We start from the raw sequence: 21,226 nt of genomic DNA, 5'->3' as shown, positions 1-21,226 counted from the left end.
AATAAACCAATATATTTCAAGATGACCTGACCACTGGCCTGCTGAAACATATGATTAATGCGACTTCTTTCAGGGCAAAAGGAATCTGCCTCTCTTGCACTATCTTCCCAAATTTATCAACTAGTGACCTGAGATAAATTCAGGGTGAAACTCAGCTCTGTCCTCCTGAACTTGGAAGCTGCCTCAAAGTCAGATAGCCCAGGGCTGACCTTCACCTCCATCACAAAGGGTTTCATTGCTCTGAGAAAAGAGGTTGCAGAGTAGGTGTGGGTCTACAATGGTAGAGCAAGTTCTTCCCTGGTAATTCCTACACTGATAAAATCTCAAGGCCAGACAGGAAAAAACTGCAAATAATACATACGAAAAATGTTAAAAACTCCTCACCTAAAGCTTTTACTTCAGATGCGATGAGTATATTTTACTTACCATGTGGCATCATCCAAAAGGTCGTACAGAATCCTTGTGTTTTAGAAAAGACCCCAGAAAACCCATGGAAAACCCTCATTTTACGAGGAGAAAAGAGATCAAGAAGGGCAAGCGATTTGCCAAAGGTGACATGGTTAGTTATTGACAGGGCCTGGATCAGAACTCATCTCTGGAAAAGGCAATGGATAAAGAAGAGATGGGGGAACAATGTGGTGAATTTCTATATGTCACCAGGACCGTTATCAGTGATGAGGAAAGATGATCCAGCCCAGGGGCTTCTTAACCGTTTTTTCTATGTGTTTGACTGCCTCCTTGGGTGGTCAGTCTGGTGAAACCTGGGGACCCCTTCTCGAGAGGATGTTTTTAACTGCATAAAATAAAACCTAAAGGATTACAAAGGAAACCAATTATGTTGAAATAAAGGTGTGATTTTTTTTTTCCCCATCCAAGGTCACAGACCTCATGAAATCTAGGCACAGACCCTCCCCCTGTTAAGAAACCCGGCTTTAGACGACATTTCTTTTCTTAAACATCTTGTCAGCATCTTAACCATAAGCTAAAGTAGGCTCCTGGAGTATTTCTGTATGACAGAAACCACACTGATAAGTTTGTTTCTTAAAATAATGAAATTCAGTGGAAAGGTTTTACCATTTTCAATTTTTTCTTGTCTGGCCCTGAAATTTCATCAGTGTAAGGAATTACCAGTCAGGAACTTACTCTACTATTGGTGACTGTCACCTACTCTGCAACTTATGCTCTCAGGTGGGAACATTTTCAGTGTTAAAATGAGTTAGTGACATTTCAGCAATGAAACGAGATGAAGGTCTGCCCTGGTATGTTTAACTGTGAGACAGCTTAACATTAATACACAGGAAATGAATATATTAAAATCCATCCATCCATCTATCTTCCACCCTGCCATCCATCCATCTATCCACCCACCCACCCATCCATCCATCCACCCACCCACCCATCTATCCATCCACCTACCCATCCATCCATCCATCCATCCATCCATCCATCCATCCATCCATCCATCCATCCATTTACCCACCCATCCATCCATCCATCCATCCATCCATCCATTTACCCACCCATCCATCCATCCATCCATCCATCCATCCATCCATCCATCCATCCATCCACCCACCCACCCACCCATCCATCCATCCATCTACCCACCCACCCATCCATCCATCCATCCATCCACCCACCCACCCACTCACCCATCCATCCACCCACCCACTCACCCATCCATCCACCCACCCACCCACCCACCCACTCATCCATCCACCCACCCATCCATCTATCCATCTACCCACCCACCCATCCATCCACCCACCCACCCATCCATCTACCCACCCACCCATCCATCCACCCACCCACCCACCCACTCATCCATCCACCCACCCATCCATCCATCTATCCATCCATCCACTCACCCATCCATCCATCCATCCATCCACCCACCCACCCACCCATCCATCCATCCATCCATCCATCCATCCATCCATCCATCCATCCATCCATCCATCCATCCATCCATCCATCCATCTATCAACCCACCCACCCATCCATCTACCCACCCACCCATCCATCCATCTACCCACCCACCCACCTACCTACCTACAGGCTTCCAGATCCTAGATTATGAATGCCTCACTAGGGGGGCAGCTAGGTGGAGCAGTGGATAAAGCACTGGCCCTGGATTCAGGAGGGCCTGAATTCAAATCTGGCCCCAGACACTTGACACTTACTAGCTGTGTGACCCTGGGCAAGTCACTTAACCCTTATTGCTCTGCCCATCCCCCCCCCAAAGAAAAACAGGTTATTTTAGAAGTCACTTATGTTTATATCCTAAAGTTAAAAATAATATTAAATTCAAAAGCAAAGTAATCTTAAATACATATGAAATAAATACATCAATATATAGATTGCCCCATTACTGATGCCAAAAACACATTTTTTTTCTGTAGATAAGGTATGTTTTAATAATCTCATATTAATGAAATTACTACCTGACAGCTAGGAAGAACTGTGGCAGTGACTTGATTCATTTAGGTTTTCAAAAGGAGTTAACGAATTCTTGTTCAGTCTTTTGTGATAATCTCTTTAGTTAAAAAAACCCCATACTCAAAATACTCCAGACACCAAGGTTTACTTAAAATGGGATGAAAGTATGGACCTTGCACAATGTACAATGCTGACTATATGTGAAACTTAAACTCATTCCAGAAGTCATTAACTTTATCAGAGGGAAACACCCTGTGTTTTGTAAACCACTTAAGTACCTTTCCTTGATAACTGTCACAAACATATCAAATTTACAAACTGTAGGGGCAGCTAGGTGGTGTAGTGGATAAAGCACTGCCCCTGGATTCAGGGGGACCTGAGTTCAAATTCAGCCTCAGACACTTGACACTTATTAACTGTGTGACCCTGGGCAAGTCACTTAACCCTCATTGCCCCACCCACCCCCATTTACAAACTGATTTTATACTAAAACTAAAAACAAAAATAAAATTATCTTCTTTGTGATCTTGTCTCTATTTTAGTTGAGCTATTTTCTTCTTATGATCATATCTCTCCCCTGCTCAAAAACCTTCCCTGGCTCCCTGCTGTCTCCAGATCTACTTTACTGAATGAACATTCAAAGCTTGGGCTCCCCTAATCCCAGTCTTCTCTCCCACTGTTCCAGGTCACATTCCCCGTGTTTCAGCCAGAGCAGCTTATCTGTCAAACCCGGCGCCTGCCTTTCTTCCATATCCTTACCTGCCATCTCCAGTTGATACAATCAAGGCCCAGCTCTCTGATTTCATCCCTCCCCTCACTATAACTGGAGGAGACTCCCTTCTGTCAATCCACAGCCCCCTCCCCTGGGATTTGGGGTACGGATCCTCTTCTGCCTATTATATTTGTGTCCAGGCCCTAGATCCCTCCATGAAGGCAGGGACTCCCTCTTGGGGCCTAGGACAGAGAAGATGCTCAAAGAAGGCTGAATGAATGAATGAACTGATCAGACAGATATTACTGGGAACTCAAAAACATGAGTGTAAATGAATATTCTTGTGACCTGAATGAATCGTACTATGCACATTCCTTACAGAATGGAAGTCGATAAGGTCCCTCTCCAGATCTTTCTGTGAAGAACGTGTATCTCAGAGAAATCAGGGTTCCTCTCTCAGAATGTGAAAGAGAAAAAAGGCACTAACCCCGACAGAGGGAAGCCCAGGGTAGTAATCAGTCACCACCCAGGTGGGTGTGGGGCTCTGGATGCCAGGACAGGGATGAGGAAAGGCCAAAGCAGTATTGTCATAGTAGTATTCTGTAATTCACAGTCACAGACCGTCAGGCCCAAGGCGGCAGGACGGTGTCTAATCTAAGCTCAGGGTCTCCCTCAGCATCTCTCCCAGTATTCTAATCTGCATCAAGGCCAAACAAGTTCTCTGTGTGTACTGAACAGCAGGAACCAATATGTGCCGAGAGTAGAACTATTCAAGCTGCATTTTTATCCCCCGTGCACTTGAGCCAAATGAGTGCCAAGCACCAAGCCCATCTCCCTGGACCTCTTGTACCTGATGGGGCGCCTGGAAAGGCTGCTTCCAAGCCAGGGGGGCAGGGATGCCATCACTGTCGACCGAGGCTTTGTTCTGACTGTTGGAACAGTAATGGTCATCTGCTATTGTGATCTGCTCATTCTCCTCAGCTTCTAGCTGGCTCTGGTTGAAGCGGAGGGAACCTTTTAGAATGTCTTTGATCTATTGTTGAACAGGAGGAAAAGAAATGAAAACAGTGAATGAGGTTTTGGTGTGTTTTAAAAACAATAGCTCAGGGGCAGCTAGGTTGTGCAGTGGATAGAGCGGCCCTGGAGTCAGGAGTACCTGAGTTCAAATCCGGCCTCAGATACTTAACACTTACTAGCTGTGTGACCCTGGGCAAGTCACTTAACCCCAATTGCCTCACTAAAACAAAACAAAACAAACAAACAAAAAAACCCAATAGCTCAGTCTCTACAACACTTCAACCAGACTGCTACAAGCAGTTTCTTCTTTGAGGCTGGCTTGGGCATGACTAGGGTAGGCGGTGCTCCTGCCAAAGTGTCATAAGCGTGGCAGGCTCCCAGGGCCATCCAACAGCGGGCCTTCCTCCCATCGGAGTCACCTTCTGATATTCTAGACATATGTCAACGTTACGCACCTCAAACGCCTCCAACGACAAGGGTAAAGCCAGGGACAAGACCTGAGGGTGGCCAGTGCCCATCTGTATCCTGGCTCAGACTTTTTCATAGGCACCTGGCATATACCAAGGCCTCTGGGCTTATTTAAATTTAGGTGCAAAGATACCCTATTGGCATTAGTTTTGGAAGAGCCAACATTAGGAATATTATGAAAAGGAACCGGGGGTAGCTAGATGGCGCAGTGGTTAAAGCACTGGCCCTGTATTCAGGAGTACCTGAGTTCAAAGCCAGCCTCAGACACTTGACACTTGCTAGCTGTGTGACCCTGGGCAAGTCACTTAACCCGATTGCCCCGCCAAAAAAAAACCAAAAAAAAAAAAAAAAAAAAGGAACCTGCCAGAAATATCTGTGATGAGTGGGTGCTAAGTGTGGGGGAGGGCCCAAGTGCCCATGGAAGTGGGAAGGAGAGGGTGCCTGTGTAAGGCCTGCTAGCTGGGGGAGGAGCAGGGGTGTGGCAGGAGAAGATGCAGCAGCCAGAGGGCAGGGGCTTGAGAGGAAACAGGATGTGCTTCAGTTGGAGCACAGTTGAGCATAGGAATGCTGCCCTGAGGGGGCCATGTTGATGTACACACTGGGAGCCTCCAAAGTGGGTGCAAAGTGCACACCGTGGACATGAAAAAGGGAGGAATTAATTTAAAGACGCGTACCTGCTTTAGCCCTGCTAACGAGACCAGTATTTCATCTTCTTTCTCCAAATTCTCCTGTAATATGACATCTTGAATGTTTCCTGAAAGACAAACCGAAATAATAATAATGATGATGATGATGGGGCAGAGGACAGAGCCTCGAGGGGCTGTATATGTCTAGATCCAGGAAAAGCTACTGAGACGGCGCGACCAGACAGGCAGGAGAAGCTGGAGAGCGCGGCGATGAAAACCTAGAGAAGCAGAGCACTGAAGAGAAGAGGGCATCAGACCTCCGGTGCCACCACTCTAGTGGGAAAACGGGCCACAGCAAACACACCTGACCTTGAATTTTCCTTTGACATCCCTAAAAACTGAGGTGAGTCTTATCTATCAGTACTTAACAATATGCATCAGAAATTAACGGATAGATTTATAAAATACTAATTCATTAAATAACAAATTTTAATGAAAAATAACTTTAGAAATTTAGGGAGTGGCACGGTAGCACTTTACATTTTTTTTTTGCAAATTTTTAAAATGTCTGATTTAATAGAAGATAGCTGGATTCTTATCTCTGCTTCTGCATTCGATCTGTTGTGATACATTGTTTTTATTGAAATACATGAATAAAATCTAGACTCACACAGATATGTAGTTAGAAAAAGGGAGAGTATTTCAACAGGAAAATAATATTTTCGTATTATTATGAAAATAGTTTTAACCTCTTGGAACCCCTAAAGGGGTCTTGGGGACCTGTCCAGCTTCTCAGCCCATACTTTGAGAAGCTCTGGCCTAGATCACTGAGAAGTTAAGTTGCTGCTCTCCTGTGTAGGAATGCAGGGTCAGGTAGTTTTTAATGAATATCCAGCATGGTTGACTTTAAGTAGTTGTCTTCAGAAAACTTTCAACATTGTCTGTTCCCATTTTCCATCATCATCATTTAAAAAAAATTTTTTTTTCAGGGCAATGAGGGTTAAGTGACTTGCCCAGGGTCACACAGCTAGTAAGTGTTAAATGTCTGAGGCAGGATTTGAACTCAGGTCTTCCTGAATCCAGGGCCAGTGCTTTATCCGTATTTTTATTGAGCCATCTCCCAAAAAGCTACATATTACTGCCAGAAAAATCCCTCTAACTGTGGTGTGTGTGTGTGTGTGTGGGGGGCAAGAGGTGGGAGGGAAGCTGCATGTAATTAGATTTTTAGAAAACAGATGAAATACAAAAACCAGCCCAAGATATTAGAGACAAAACCATGAATCCAATCATAAATTTCATCAGACCTCAGATGCCACCACTCTAGTGGGAAAACAGGCCACAGCAAACACACCTGACCTTGAATTTTCCTTTGCTCTCACCCTGTCCTCTGCCCAGTAAAGGGAAGGTGCCCGGCACTAGCACAACTGTCTGGTTTGAAAAACTGAAATTCTGCTTCAATAAAACTGTTTTTGGGGCACAGAAGACAAACTACCACTCCTGACCATCCTATCTTGTAACACGATTTTTGGCTGGCTTTGAGTACAGATCACCGACTGACTCAACCTTTAGGGGTGGGGGTAGGGAAGAAGCAGGGCTGCAGTGTCTGAAGGGTTACATTGATTCTACCAAAAGATTTAATCAAGGGGGCAGCTAGATGGTGCAGTGGATAGAGCACCGGCCCTGGAGTCAGGAGGACCTGAGTTCAAATCCGGCCTCAGACACTTAACACTTACTAGCTGTGTGACCCTGGGCAAGTCACTTAACCCCAATTGCCTTACTAAAAAAAAAAATAATAAAAAAAAAAGATTTAATCAATCAATATCTATCAAATGCCCACAGTATAGGAAGGGCACTGTGCCCAGAGCTGGGGGGAGTGTGCGGATTAGACAAGATGTGGTTCCTACCCTCAAGGAGCAAATGTTAAACTAGAAATCACCCCTCCCAATTCTCCAGGCATCCAGAATAGGCAGCGCACAGTGCGCCCTTGGTGTGCTGAGGCTCGCTGAGGTGCGCTATTCACCACCACAAAACTGTATTAAGTACTTCCCCGCACCTGGAGTTAGACAAGGTTGTTGATATGGTAACCCAGCCAGGGCCCACAGCTCTCTTGGCATCTGCATTTCAAAACCCATAAACCCAGTGAGGGTGGGGCAGAGACCCCCACCCGCCTGCTTACTGGCAGGCTGAGGACTTAGTAGAAAGGCACAGCCAGCCCATGCTTCTCCCCACAGGGACAAAGCCGACTGATTGGGCCTTTTATGTACTACGGGAGTGAATGTAAATGGGGAGAAGAAACAGGGTACAGTTTTTATTTATGCCCAATCCCTGACTGCTGTGTTAAGCTAATAGAAAGCATACTCCAACACAAGAGAGCAAGCTGGTTGAAACAGGGATGGAATAATAGATACAATTACAGGGTGAATGTTTTTGGTTTCACTAAAAGCCTGTAACAATTTGTTCTTTCAATAAAACACACACACACACACACACACACACACACACACACACACACACAAAATGAAGTCAACAAGACACATCCAAATGTAGGATAATGAAGAGAATCAGAACAGTGTGACTTCAAAAAAGAAAACGTTGACTTTTTTACTCTAGTGATTTTTAAACTGAACCCTACCAATATCTTCTTCAGTTCTCTGGAATAATTATGAAAACACAAGTACACAATTATGCCCTGGGATTTCTTCCTCCCTCCAAGAACACATGGGTAGAAATTAAAAGCATCGTTTTAAACTTGGTCCTTTTCAGAGTTAAGCTAGAATGAAGGGAGAGAGGGAAGAAGAAATAACAGAGAGTGCCTTTTTCTTTGGAAAGATGCAATAAATATTTCTATTTTTGATGTCCAGACATGTCAGTTTTGCCTGTCTATACATCTTGTCTACTCTCAAGGGTGGGAACCTTGTGTCCATTATAGTTCAGGTAGAGATAGGCCTAGGTGGAGAGTTCTTGATGAATGCACAAATGAATGATTTTAGTATCTGTGTTTATTTTAAGTCTGTCGAAATCACACCCTTGGGAGCAAGTTCATTTTGGCAGTCTTCTGCTATTCCACTTATTTTTCTAGGTCTCTTCAGTTGCTCCTGACACAAACACACACAGAGTTGGGGAGGGGGGAATGGCTGGGGAAGGATGTGCCAATGTAGGGTGGGGAAAGTGGTGCTTTGTGATAAGTGATTCTCTTTGTGTGATTCCAGTTCAGGGATATGAGTGAAGAAATGAACAAGTCTCATGGTGACACCATCTTTCAGGACCGCCGGATGGCACATTTCATTTTTCTAGCACCTTTCTTTGATGGGGCTAAGATAGATCCATCTAACGCTGAATCACATACAATGATGGATCGTGCTGGAGAAAAACTCTAGCATCTATAAATATATATAGTTATGTCTTGCTTTAACGACAAAATAACAATGCCATCCTCTGTGCACGAAGGCACCATCTGTCGAACATGTGCTTTGAGCTACATTTCCCTGAATGGGAAAGAATTTTTGGTAATCCACTCACAATCTCTTGTGGATTCACCCTATCCCCCCATACATACATACATGATCAAGCCCATCTGCAAGGTGACAGACCAAGGTTAATGATGTGGTCTGTGACAATAGCACAGAAGCAAGTCTACTGGCCTAAGCAGGAACTGAAACTATAACCTTGTTATTAGAGACATGGTTCAGCCACGTGGGATATCCTTGTTTGAAGATGTGATCAATAAATATCCAACCCCCCAAAAAAAGATTACTTAGGGCACTTAGTTACTTTGAAAAAGGACTTTTAAAAGATTCACTGGGGGTAGCTAGGTGGCGCAGTAGATAAAGCAATGGCCCTGGATTCAGGAAGACCTGAGTTCAAATCCAGCCTCAGACACTTGACACTTACTGACTGGGTGACCCTGGGCAAATCACTGTCCCACCAAAAAAAGATTCACCACAGATCTCCCATAAATAGCCGGTTTCCCTAGTATGAATAGGATTTCATTTATAAACATTACATTTCCATAGAACTTTTCAGGAAGTTCTGCATACATGTGAAATGGAAAGTTCCATGTGAAACATTCATATCTTAAAACACTGAAGTTAGAAACTTGAAATATGTGAGTAACCACTGTAAGAATTAAGCTAGAAAATCCCTAATGCTAAAAAATGTTCTGTCTGTGTGAACAGAAGGTAGAGTAAGTTATCTGGATGCTTTGGCTATTCCGGTGTTTTATGTTTATCGTCCACTTAGGTCTTATTTTGATGTCTTTATTGTGCAGTGAACTCTCCAAGACCATGCTTGTGCAGGGCACAAGATCTCAAAGGCACTACAAGTTGGTAAATCTTCAAGAATGGGCTGGTAAAACTTCAAATAGGACCATCGCCAGAGGGCTGGCCGTGCTAAGTCTGGAGAGAGCCATCACTTGGCTGGTTGGCTGCAGGGAGATGACTTTCATCCATGACAACTCTTGAAGACAACTCTTGAAAACAACACTGTATGGTGGTGGTGGGGACACCCACACCAATGAAATAACAGATCCTTCAAAGATTAATGTATGGGCATACGTTTATGAAATCAGTGTAGCATGGAAGTTTTTTTTTTTTTTTTAAAAAGGACTAACTCCTTCTGCAGGGAATTTTGCAAGGGAACCCATCTGTGTAATAACTATAGTGACAGGGCTGTTTTAAATGAAATGTCAATGCCACAAAAATAGACCTGTATATCTAAGTGTAATGAAAGCTTCTACACAAAGTAATTTTTCAGTTTCTTAAGACCTTACTTCCTCTGTGGATAAGCGGATGGAAGATAATTGTCTTCACCAAATCAAAAATGGCTGGCATAAAAAGAAGAGAAATATAACCCCATAGTTATCACCAATTACCACAATTTAAAGCACCCCAATTAATAGGGAGACTACTCTGCTAGACACTGACAAGTCAAGACAAAGAAATTTAAGGCCTAGTCCCTGCCCTTGAGGAAATTCTAATTACTCTATTCCCAGGCCCCCAATACTCCTATCTATCACATGTAACTCAATTTCTGTCCCTTCAGGTCCCATCCTTTCTCACCTGTCAATCCATAATCTCCCTTTTCCTCAGAATTCAGCTCAAAAATAGACTTTCTCCAGCAAGTCCCATTTTACTAACACATTTTCCCCCACCCCCATCACTCTAATTCTGTTTATAAGTAACATGCAATTTGCATGATATCAATTCCTTTTTTCTATTTCTTTTTAAAGGTTCCTAAATTTCTTTCATGTTTGCTTATGCTGTCTATCCCCAACTACATTGGAGTTCCTTGAGGGGAAAGACCCTTACTCTAAGTCTTAAATACTCTAATTTCTGTGGTATTCTAGGGCCTGGAGTCAGGGAGTCCTGAATTCAAATCTAGTATCAGACACATAAACTGCACCATGATCTTTGGCAAGTCACAAATTCTATTTGCTTCAGTTTCCTCATTTTTAAAATACGGGTGATAATAATAGTGCTGACCTCCCCCCAAGGTTGTTTTGAAGATGCAATGAGATAAAAACTATAAGATTCTTAGCAAAGTGCCTGGCACATAGTAAATGCTTATAGAGGGGGCAGCTAGGTGGCGCAGTGGATAAAGCACTGGCCCTGGATTCAGGAGAACCTGAGTTCAAATCCAGCCTCAGACACTTGACACTTACTAGCTGTGTGACCCTGGGCAAGTCACTTAACCCTCACTGACCCACAAAAAAAAAGCTTATAGAAAGGTTAGCCTTGATTTTTGATCCTTCTCCTCCCTCCAATACAGTAGAATGTTATACATGAAACATGTTTAATGAGTTACTGATGTGGAAGAGTAAAAGACAATGAGCTCTCATGAACTGGAGGTAAGAACAAGGAAATGGGAAGTACAGCAGAAGCTGCCCATTATCCCAGACCAATCATTAGGGCCAAGGAATTAGGAGGGGATGAGGGGTTTGGGTGGGTAAACAGATGGTTTGCTCCTGAAGACAATGCTTTAGTGCGGTCAAGGATCTCATCTACAAGAGTCCTCAGGATCCTCACTGGACCTCTCGCTGCTTCTGCTGCTTCTGTTCTTTCCTTCTTTTCCCCTTTTAGGCATATATGCCATTTTAATCAATATCATGTTATTTATACTCTTTTCTTTTGGCGGGGCAATAAGGGTTAAGTGACTTGCCCAGGGTCACACAGCTAGTAAGTGTCAAGTGTCTGAGGCCAGATTTGAACTCAGGTCCTCCTGACTCCAGGGCCAGTGCTTTATCCACTGCGCCACCAAGCTGCCCCTTGGTGCTTATGTTCTGCCTTGTTATTTGTGACTTGTCTTCTCCTCCTGCCATTTTGTAAGCTCTGTGAAGCACGAGGACTGTCTTCTATAATATATCTACAGGCAGATCTACATAGGAATGATTTCCAGCAGTAAAAGAACTAAACAATTCTCTTCTTTTACTCATAGCTACCACTTGGTGATCACTCAGGAAAACAGTCTGTAGATTCATTTGAAAGCTTCAAAGGCTTCCCAGCCACCAGCAATTAACTACCCAGCCAGACAACCCTTTACTGAAGCATGTGCCTCTGGAAATCAAATCAGGCACGTGGCTAGGGCCTAAAACATATGAAGCCTACTGGGACTCTGCCATTCTTGGGGTCTAGCAGGCAAGCAAATATAAGTATTCCCTGGGACTACTTTGATTACATCATTTAAGTACATCCCCACCCCTTCTGTGGTGAAGAGCAAATGAGATAACATTTGTAATGTGCTTAGCAGGTGCTTAATCAATGCTTGTTTCCTTCCTTTCTCCTTCCCCATCCCCTGGGACAGTTAGTTGCCTGCTTTGGTATTGGGTGCTGGAGTCACTGGGTAAAAAGCTCTAACCCCATAAACGCTTGGTGGTTTTTTAAATCTTCTGCTTACTGAATGGATACGTGTATGCTACTTCCCCATGTACAGTCTGGGCGTGAAATATGGCAAAACTAAAAATAGCCAAAGTTTGGTTAGCAAGGTTAATATTATCAGTGGTTTTCTGCATAATAATTAGGATGACAGTGAAGGAATAACCATGGCAACACGAAGAATGATTACTTAGACAATTCTCCTAGATTTGACAGGAAAAGTTAAGATTGATTAAAATGTTCCTTTTCAACCCGTGCCTACCTAACCTTTGGATGCTGCAAATTACAAGGAGCTAATCAAAGTCTGACTTATTTAGAATATTGGCCAAAACAAGGCCACTAGCTTTGGGCACCCACCTAATGAGTGTGGCCACCACAGTGCCGGAGGCTGCCATTCATTCTCTAATAAAGGCATTTAGTGGTGAGAGGCCATTTGGACAAAATCCCATCCGTGCATCATTTTCAATGAGAGGTGCTCTCCTTTGTCTCTGCTCTGCTGCTCCCCACTGAAGAGCCCTCAAGATTACTGGAAGCTGAGGCACCCTGCAAGTCTGCACAGTGGTGGTCTCGGGTCCTTCACTAGTCCTAGGGAAGGATGACTGGGTCTTAGCAACACTAATTTTGGTAAGTGTACTGATGCCTTGGGACAGATAAGAAGGCTGACTTTCACAGTGCTGACGCACCTCATTTCGTGATCAGAAGATTCAAAAGTTGAAAGGGAAATGCAGAACTTTGTACATGGATTCTACAGGTAATCTCAGGACACTCTTGTCTGTTACTCTGGCAACATCTTCCGAGGTGACACTTGACAGGCCATGCAAATCATCTCCAGGGCACGACTTAAAAGGATTTAAGCTGTCGGCAGATTTTCACTAAATGCTGATTTCCCCAGGCCGGAGGCTCAGCCTCTTTGCACAGAAATCTAAACTTAAAAAAGGTACCAGTTGAGGTCACTTGCTGCCCATCCAACCCCACTGTAAATGGCCATTCCCGCAGCTGGTCAGCACGTGGCTGAGGCCCAGGGCATACATAGCCAGCCACCTGGCATCTAAGGTGTCCCGGAGAGAGAAAGGGAATGCCAAGCAGCTGGGGCACCTACGCATCCTGGAGAAAGGGTGGAGGTGCTGGTGCAGTCGGGGCCCTTCTCTGGCTTCCTCTGATGCAGGCGGGGGCCGCACAGCAGCAGAGGGTCAGGGGGGTTTGGAGGGAAGGTCCCCCAGGGCATCTTCTCTCTACCCCGTCTTGTCTTTCACACCTGGCACTAGGTGAGCACGCAGGTGGCCTGGGCCAGGGAAGAGGAGGAGGGAACAGACACAGGAGGGGTTGGAGAAGGAAAAGCGAGGCATGTCAAGAAAACCATTTCCTTTTCAGCCCAAGGCACGAATGAGCCCATCATCCTGTCCACACCTGTGAGGCTGATTGTCTATTAAACAGACTAACTGCACAGCTCCAGTGGCCTAAGTTTTGTACTTTGTTTCCCTCTCTGGGTCTCTTGTAAAATGAGGGAATTGAGGAGTCCACAAACTACATGGGCCATATGGGAATCCCCCCTGTTTTTGTTCGGCAAGCTAGTGAAGAACAGTTTTTACACTTTTTTGGGGGGAGGGTGGGGCAATGAGGGTTAAGTGACTTGCCCAGGGTCACACAAGCTAGTAAGTGTTAAGTGAACTCAGGTCCTCCTGAATTCGAGGCTGGTGCTTTATCCACTGTGCCACCTAGCTGCCCTGTCAAATTAATTCTTTTTTGGGGGTGTAGGGGTAGGGATGGGATGGAGCAATGAGGGTTAAGTGACTTGCCCAGGGTCACACATCTAGTAAGTGTCAAGTGTCTGAGGCCGGATTTGAACTTGGGTCATCCTGAATCCAGGGCCAGTGCTTTATTCACTCACTGCACCACCTAGCTGCCCCCTGTCAAATTCATTCATAACTGTCCCTCTCCCCCACTCCAACATGTGGTCCTAGGCCACAGGACCCCCATCTGGATCTAAATTCTAGGCATCTCTTAATAGAACCCAAGATGGCTCTGCTTTTTCTTGGCTATTGCTATTACAATGCTGACTGTTGAGTGTGAAGTCTACTAAAACACAAAACTAAGTTTGAGTCAGACTTGTTTTTCCCTTGTGTCCGTCTCTTTGTGACCCCATTTGGGGATGTCTGAGATACTGGAGGGGTTCGCCATTTCCTTCTCCGGCTCATTTTACAGATGAGGAAACTGAGGCAAGCAGGGTGAAGTGACTTGCCCAGGGTCATACAGCTACTTAGGTGTCTGAGGCCAGATTTGAGCTCAGGAGGATGAATCTTCCTACGTCCAGGACCAGAACTTTATTCACTGTGTCACCTAGCTGCCCTTTGGGTCAAACCACTTCCCAACAACTGTCTCTTCCCTCCTGAACGTGCAGAGGTCCTGGCACATGGCGGGTGCTTGATAGATGCTTGTTCCCTCCCCCTGGCCTCATCCTTACTGCGTCTCGCTCAGGGCTTTGGCTTGTCTTTTTGGATCTCGACTCTGTTTACTATTAGCTCTCCCTCCCGGCTTTGTGTCATCTGCAAAGTTGTGTCGCCACAGAAAGAAGCTCTTCCGTGGACTGCATGTGTAGGGCCTGAAGTTGGGGCTGCTTTTCATCAGGGACCGGCTCAAGCCTGGCGACAGACTCAGCAGTCAGGAGGGGTCTGACTCCCCATCCAGCAGCCTTTCCACTCCGGCTGCCTTTTTGGTACAGTCTGTATAATTTAAACTCCTTTTGGTCGTTTTGTTCCTGGGATAACTGTTGGAGGAGCCAACCTGTGATCTCATCTGTCTCCTAATGCAGATCTGTGCCGCTGCCCCCACACTCTCGGTCCTCTTACACGGACCCTTGTTCTCATGTGCCCTGGCCTCTGCCCTTCTCTTTCTAGCCAGTTTAATCCAGACATGTCTTCAGCTATCTTCTCTATGCAGATGAAGACAGAGGACCGTGATCATGAGTCCTGAGAATTCTCTTTTGCTCCAGACCTGAATATCCAATTGCCCATTGGTTATTTTTTTTTTTCCTTTCCCCCTCCACCCTCTTGAGGCAGAGGGTTAAGTGACTTGCCCAGGGTCACACAGCTAGTAAGTGTCAAGTGTCTGAGGCCGGATTTGAACTCAGGACCTCCTGAATCCAGGCCTGGTGCTTTATCCACTGTGCCACCTAGCTGCCCCCATAGGTTATTTCTACTTAGATGCCCTCAGACTCACTGTATTGTAAGCTGAACCTTGTCTTCTTCCCAAGGCCTTCTCTTCCTTCTAACTTCACTATTCCTGACTATGGGACCTACCATTATTTATTCTGTCCCCTACGTTGTTATCGTTGCTTCTTCCTTCTCCTTCACCTCTCAATGGCATCTAATCGCCTCTAAGCCCTGCCAATTCAGCCTCCATCTATCTCTCCTCTCTAACTGCCATCCCTTTAATACAGCCCCCCCCCTCCCCCCCCCCCCCCCCCCCCCCCCCCCCCCCCCCCCCGCCCACTGAAGCTCCTGGCAAACTAACAGCTCCTTCTTCCTCAAGTCTCTTTCCCTTCACAATCCAAGCTTTAAACTTGTACCAGATTATTCTTCCTTATCCCAGTGATTCCTCAACTCATTTTAGTGGCACCTCAATGTCGAAAGAGTAAAGTTAAAACTCTGTAACTCTGCATTCAAAGCCTTCTAAGAGATGATGCCATGGTACCTTCCTATAATTTAATCCTACAACATTTTAAAGTACCTACTGCGTGCAGAATGCTGAGGTAGGCAAGAGGTAAAATATTAAGTTAGACAATATCTGGCCCCTGTTCTCATGGAGTCTGCAATTTATTGTGGGTAAAGGCTATGGTAAGACACCCAAAATAACCCTAACATAGGCAAAGTACAAAAGAAAGCATGGACGTAAGCAGCGATAAGGAATCGGTCGCTACTTTTGTTTCCTCTGCAGGAATTCTTTCCCCCAGGTTTACCTCAGCCCTGTAATCAAGCTGCTCATCAATATGAAACCTTCTCCAACGGGCTCTGCCCAGAATGATCTGTCCCTTCTCTTAACTCCCAGGGTCCCCACGGTCTGTCTGCACACTGTGTGTCACTAGACATCTGAGATGGATCCTCCTCTCCCCACACTGACTGTAAGCTTCCTGATGGCAGGCAGGGCAGCGTTTGGCAAGTCACAGTGTCCCTGAGCCTCTAGATGAAAGGGAAGGAAGGCAGTGACAGGACTGGGTGGGGATCAGGGGGTCTGGGCTTAACTCCTGACTCCTTGTGACCCTTGTCTGTAACAGGAGGGGTTGGACTGGGGGAGCACTAGAATTCTTCCTCCCTCTAAGTCTTGCTCTGGTGATTTCCAAAACGTGAAATGAGGGCCCGACTCCTCTTACAGCTCCAGTGGAGATGGATGGATTCATGGAACATGATCATGGCTCCCTGAAGTCCTCCTGGTCAATGCAGGGATTTAATCACACTAAATGAACACTACAAAGTGGTTGGTGTTGGGGTGATGATGAACATAAATGGAGAACAAAACGAGAAGCCCAGAAGGTGGGGAATAGGTGGGGACTGAGCCAAACGGAGCTGATTCAGGTGCCCACACACTGACAGAACAAGGGCCCTGGTCTGTGCTCTGACCTCCTGTGAGAGAGCTCCTGCAGGTAGGCTGCTGGGAAGTGTGAACCAGGCAAACACAGATGGAGGCTCGGCTTAGGGAGGCTACAGGTTCTCTGTGGGCAGAGTCAACCCGGGGAAGAAATGAGCACCTGAGAGTCCCTGACCATCTAAAGACGGCGGAGCTTTCCTCTGCCCACCCAGCAAGGCATTGCGGCCAGCTTCTCTGGACACACCCCCTCCTCCTAGGGGGTCTATAACGACTGGCAGTGTCCTGGACACCTGCCAAGTCTGAGAGGCTCACAGCCTTTTTATTGGCCACAGCCCAGGAAGCTGCGTCACAGATGCTGGGACCAATTGGGTTTGTGAAGGGAAGAATTTTCACCAGAGAATCTGGTGTCAAAGGTAGTTGTGACAGGGTGTGTGGGGAGGAAGCAGCATCAGGGTTGGGAGAACTGCATTAGGAAACAGCTGTCCTGGAGTCACTGAAGCCACACCAGCAATGGTGGAGCAGGAGGAAGGATCATCCCGAGAGACCCCATGGGGAAGACCTTTTAATGTTCAAAACAATCTATGACCTAGGGGCCCCTCAGACACTCCAATGGACAGTGGGACACAAGGTGTCAAACAGCAAGGAGAAAACACAGGTGGTATCACTGACCTACAGGTGAGCTTGTCTGGCACAAGAGCTGATGATCTGCCCCCTGAAGCCTGATACAAATCAATTGTCCAACATAATTTGTTTGAAGTATGCCAGCACTCAAAGGTCCTTTCCGTGGGCAGCTGGATGGCGCAGTGGTTAAAGCACCGGCCCTGGATTCAGGAGTACCTGAGTTCAAATCCGGCCTCAGACACTTGAAACTTACTAGCTGTGTGACCCTGGGCAAGTCACTTAACCCCCACTGCCTAAAAAAAAAAAAGAAAAAAAGAAAAAAGAAAAGGTCCTTTCCTAGGGCCGAAGCCAGAGTACTCACGTACCCAGGTGAGTGTTCATCATCTTTGCACAGTATTTGCACATGGCCTCTAGGTCATTCAGCTGTCCTTGAAGAAATGAAATTTGAGCTTCTAATTCTTCTTCCTAAAATAAAATAAAATAACCCATCAAGATATTCAAACAAAAACAAAACTAAAAAGTAAAACTCCCAGCATCCTCAAACAGGTTAGAACATTATAAAGAGAAAAATTAATTTGATTTTGGTGTATGACAGAAACCTGTCAGAAGGAGGTAGGGGAACAGAGCAGGCCTAGTCTATGAATTTCATAATTTAGTGGTGTTTCATACACTCAACCAATATTAAGCAAAAATATTGAGAAAAAAATTGCTTAATAAATATTCAATGAATTTCACAAACAGCTCCATGCTCACTGGAGGCAGGTTATTATAAATTACGTTTTTTCTAGTGAGAGGCAGGTGTATGAAACAAAATCCCAAGAATCTACAAGAGGGTGATAAGGAAGATCTCTTAAAATGCTTAGTGCTCCCAAAGCACTAAAATGGCTTTGATTTTTATTTGAGAACACACATAAGGGCCCATAAAACAAGCCATATATATCCTTTGTTCCACAAAATGAGAGAGGATCATGCAGGGATAAATATTTTAGAGAGAATTTGGAGGTAAACACATTAAGAATTAAATAAAATTATTTGGCTAGCATATGAACGTGATTAATAATAGGCCACCCTCTTTTGTTTGTAAGAAAATCTTTAGCTACATCTCTGGGCACAGTATGCTGCAAGCAGCAGGGCCTTGACAGAACAGAAAAGTTTGGGTCCAGAAACAGAAGTGACCACGCAGCAGACTGCATGTCTAGCAGGTCAAAGGGCTCACCATCAGGTTGGCCACAGCAACTCACAGGTGGCTCCCCAAGTCTACTCTGGCTGGCACCCACCGTCTGAGACCTTTGGCCTGTAGGGCATGCACCCCAAAGAATCATTGGTCCTTTAATTCCTGAAGTATTTCCCACAGAATAAAACTAACTCGACTCAGAAGATTATCGACATTCTCCTGAGAAAACTGCCAGAGACTCTTAGCATTTCCTCAAGACCAGGTTAGTCAAAAGAGAGATTAGTTCTGGGTCAGCAGGAGAGGAGGAGCCGACCGTACAGCCGACCGTACACTTTCAGATGCCTGGCTGCTCAGCTATCCACCATCTCTGTATGGTTAATGAGGAAGAAAAATCAAACTTGCAAAGCATTTTTTTTCCTTTGGGGAGCTGGTACGGTTTGCTTTCCGAATGGATTTGTGTCATTTAATGGCTGGAAAGGTGACTTGTGGCAGGTGTTTCCCTTTTTAACAACACAGATGTTCCAGGGCTGAAAAGCTCTGCTTTTATCTGCTGGTACCTCTAGAAATGGTGCCTCAGGAACTTGTATCAAAAACATTCTTGAGAGAAAATGGACACAGCTGCAATTTTAGAGATGGATTTTTGCAGAAAATCTCCCAAAGGCTGGGATTTCTTTGTCATAAAAGATACTCATGCTTTCTAGAGTATTAGGACAGACAGCTCCATCACCACGAAGGAGATGAGGACTGTCTGAGGTCATGCAAGCTTTCCAAGTGATTTCATAGGAGCCCTTGCCCCTTTAGTCCCCTTGTCTTGCCTATTTGTCACAGGGCCAGTGTGTGAATTTTGCATTCAGCATTACAACACATATATATTGGAAACAATGGCAGAGAGAGGTGGCCTAGTCTGATGGAAGGAGTCCTGGGGTTATGAAATAACAATAAATAACTATCACTAATTCATTTATTAAAAAATAATATTTTTATTTATAGTTTTTGGTTCCAATTTTTATCCCTCTTTCCCTCCCTCTCCTCCCCTCTCCTTGAGGCGGCAAGCAATTAGATATGGAATAACTAGTACTTATATAGTGCTTTAAGGCTTGCAACACATTTTACATATATTATTTCATTTGAGCTTCAAGATGTTATCCCTGGAAGGTAGATGTTATTATTATTCCTATCTTTAAGGGAAAAAACAACCAAGCCTGTGTTAACAATACCTCACCTGCCCCACAGGGTTATTGAGAGAAGCGAAAGATACATAAAAGTGCTTTGTTATCTCTAAGAGGCAATACGCATGTAAGAGATTATTACTGGCTATGATAGAATGCCTATAGGAGTTCCCAAGAGTCACTATTTATCTACTTTAATCCCTCAGACTCGGTCTTTGTAGATGCCACTCTGCTAAGTACAGTCGGTATCTTCATGAAATAAGATGTGAGAGATACACTTAGTGAGCTTACAGTATAAGTCTGGGGGGATTCCTGGCATGAAAATTCTTCTCCCTGTGCAGATCCACAACTTATCTGCCTCTTAGAACCCCAGAGCATTGTCTAGGGGCACTGCTCATGGAATTTCCTGCCTAAGGACCACAGACAAAAGATTCCCTGCCCCCAGGCAGCTTACATTCTCTTGGGAGAAAGCCAAATATACACAGGAAAGTGAAGACTCTCTCCCTCTGATATATTTTATACATATAATACACATGTGTAGTTACATGTGTATGTATAGAATCATACGGAATATGCACACATATGTTTTTATGCACATACATATCTGTAGACAGACAGTAATTTCCGGGAAAGGGCACCGCCAAGATGGGGAATAGGCATACATTTCCTGCAGGAAGTGGCCCCTGTGCTAACCTTCGAAGGACACTAAGGATTCAGCACGGCACAGGAGAACAAGGATGACTTGGAGGGGGACAGCCTGTCCAAAGTTGGGAAGAAGGGAGATAGAGTGATACCCAGTTTGGCTGGAACACAATGTGCTTGGGTGGGAAGTCACAGATAACCGGTCTGGAAAGGCTGTGTGGAGCCGGATTGTTAAGAACTTTAAAAGCCAAACAAAGGCCTTGGTATTTGACCTGTTAGGGCTAAGGGAACACCCACTGTCAGACCAATGACTTCAGGAATAGCAAGATGGCAGCAGTGTGGAGGAGAGATGGGAGAGGATGGAGAGATCACTGCCAGATTTTGCAGGGGTAGAATCAAAGAAGGCTTTGATTAGCAATGAGGTTTGTAAAGTCGCTGCACTTATCATCTCACTTGCCCCTCCCAATAACCCTCATTTTATAGCTGAGGAAACCGGGGCTGAGCCACTGGGAAGCTTGCCCCTCAATGAATAGCTAGTAAGAGTCTGAGGCAGGGGGGCAGCTAGGTGGCACAGTGGATAGAGCACTGGCCCTGGATTCAGGAGGACCTGAGTTCAAATTTGGCCTCAGACACTTAACACTTACAAGTTGTGTGACCCTAGGCAAGTCACTTAACCCCAATTGCCTCACCAAGAAAAAAACAAACAAACCAAAAACAAGAGTCTGAGGCAGGATTTGAGTGTGGGTCTCCCTGATTCTAAGTCCAGCTCTCTTTCTATTCTAACCACTTGACTACCCAGCTGGTTGGTGGGAAAGGACTGGAGGAAAGGAGGGAATCTTGACAGAAATGGGCAAAGGACTCATTCCAGGAGCAGAGCAAATCTGGAATATTAGAATGGTGAGTAATCT

At 45.1% G+C, this 21,226-nt stretch overlaps 1 protein-coding gene across 16 annotated transcripts in view; it reads right to left on the bottom strand.

The window, feature by feature from the left end:
• TBC1D5 (TBC1 domain family member 5) overlaps positions 1-21,226 on the bottom strand; it is a 611,040-nt gene that overhangs the window by 10,508 nt on the left and 579,306 nt on the right. For all 16 annotated transcript variants that reach the window (XM_043966947.1, XM_043966952.1, XM_043966957.1 and 13 more), the window contains 3 exons: positions 17,699-17,798; positions 5,311-5,390; positions 4,002-4,184 (listed from right to left, as the gene is read on the bottom strand). In XM_043966947.1, the coding sequence (XP_043822882.1) occupies positions 4,002-4,184; positions 5,311-5,390; positions 17,699-17,798 (363 nt within the window). The remainder of the gene's footprint in view (positions 1-4,001; positions 4,185-5,310; positions 5,391-17,698; positions 17,799-21,226) is intronic.

The sequence above is a fragment of the Dromiciops gliroides genome, chromosome 5, assembly GCF_019393635.1.
Source record: "Dromiciops gliroides isolate mDroGli1 chromosome 5, mDroGli1.pri, whole genome shotgun sequence".
Taxonomy (NCBI): Eukaryota; Metazoa; Chordata; class Mammalia; order Microbiotheria; family Microbiotheriidae; genus Dromiciops; species Dromiciops gliroides.
This window is presented reverse-complemented; position numbering and strand designations above follow the sequence as displayed.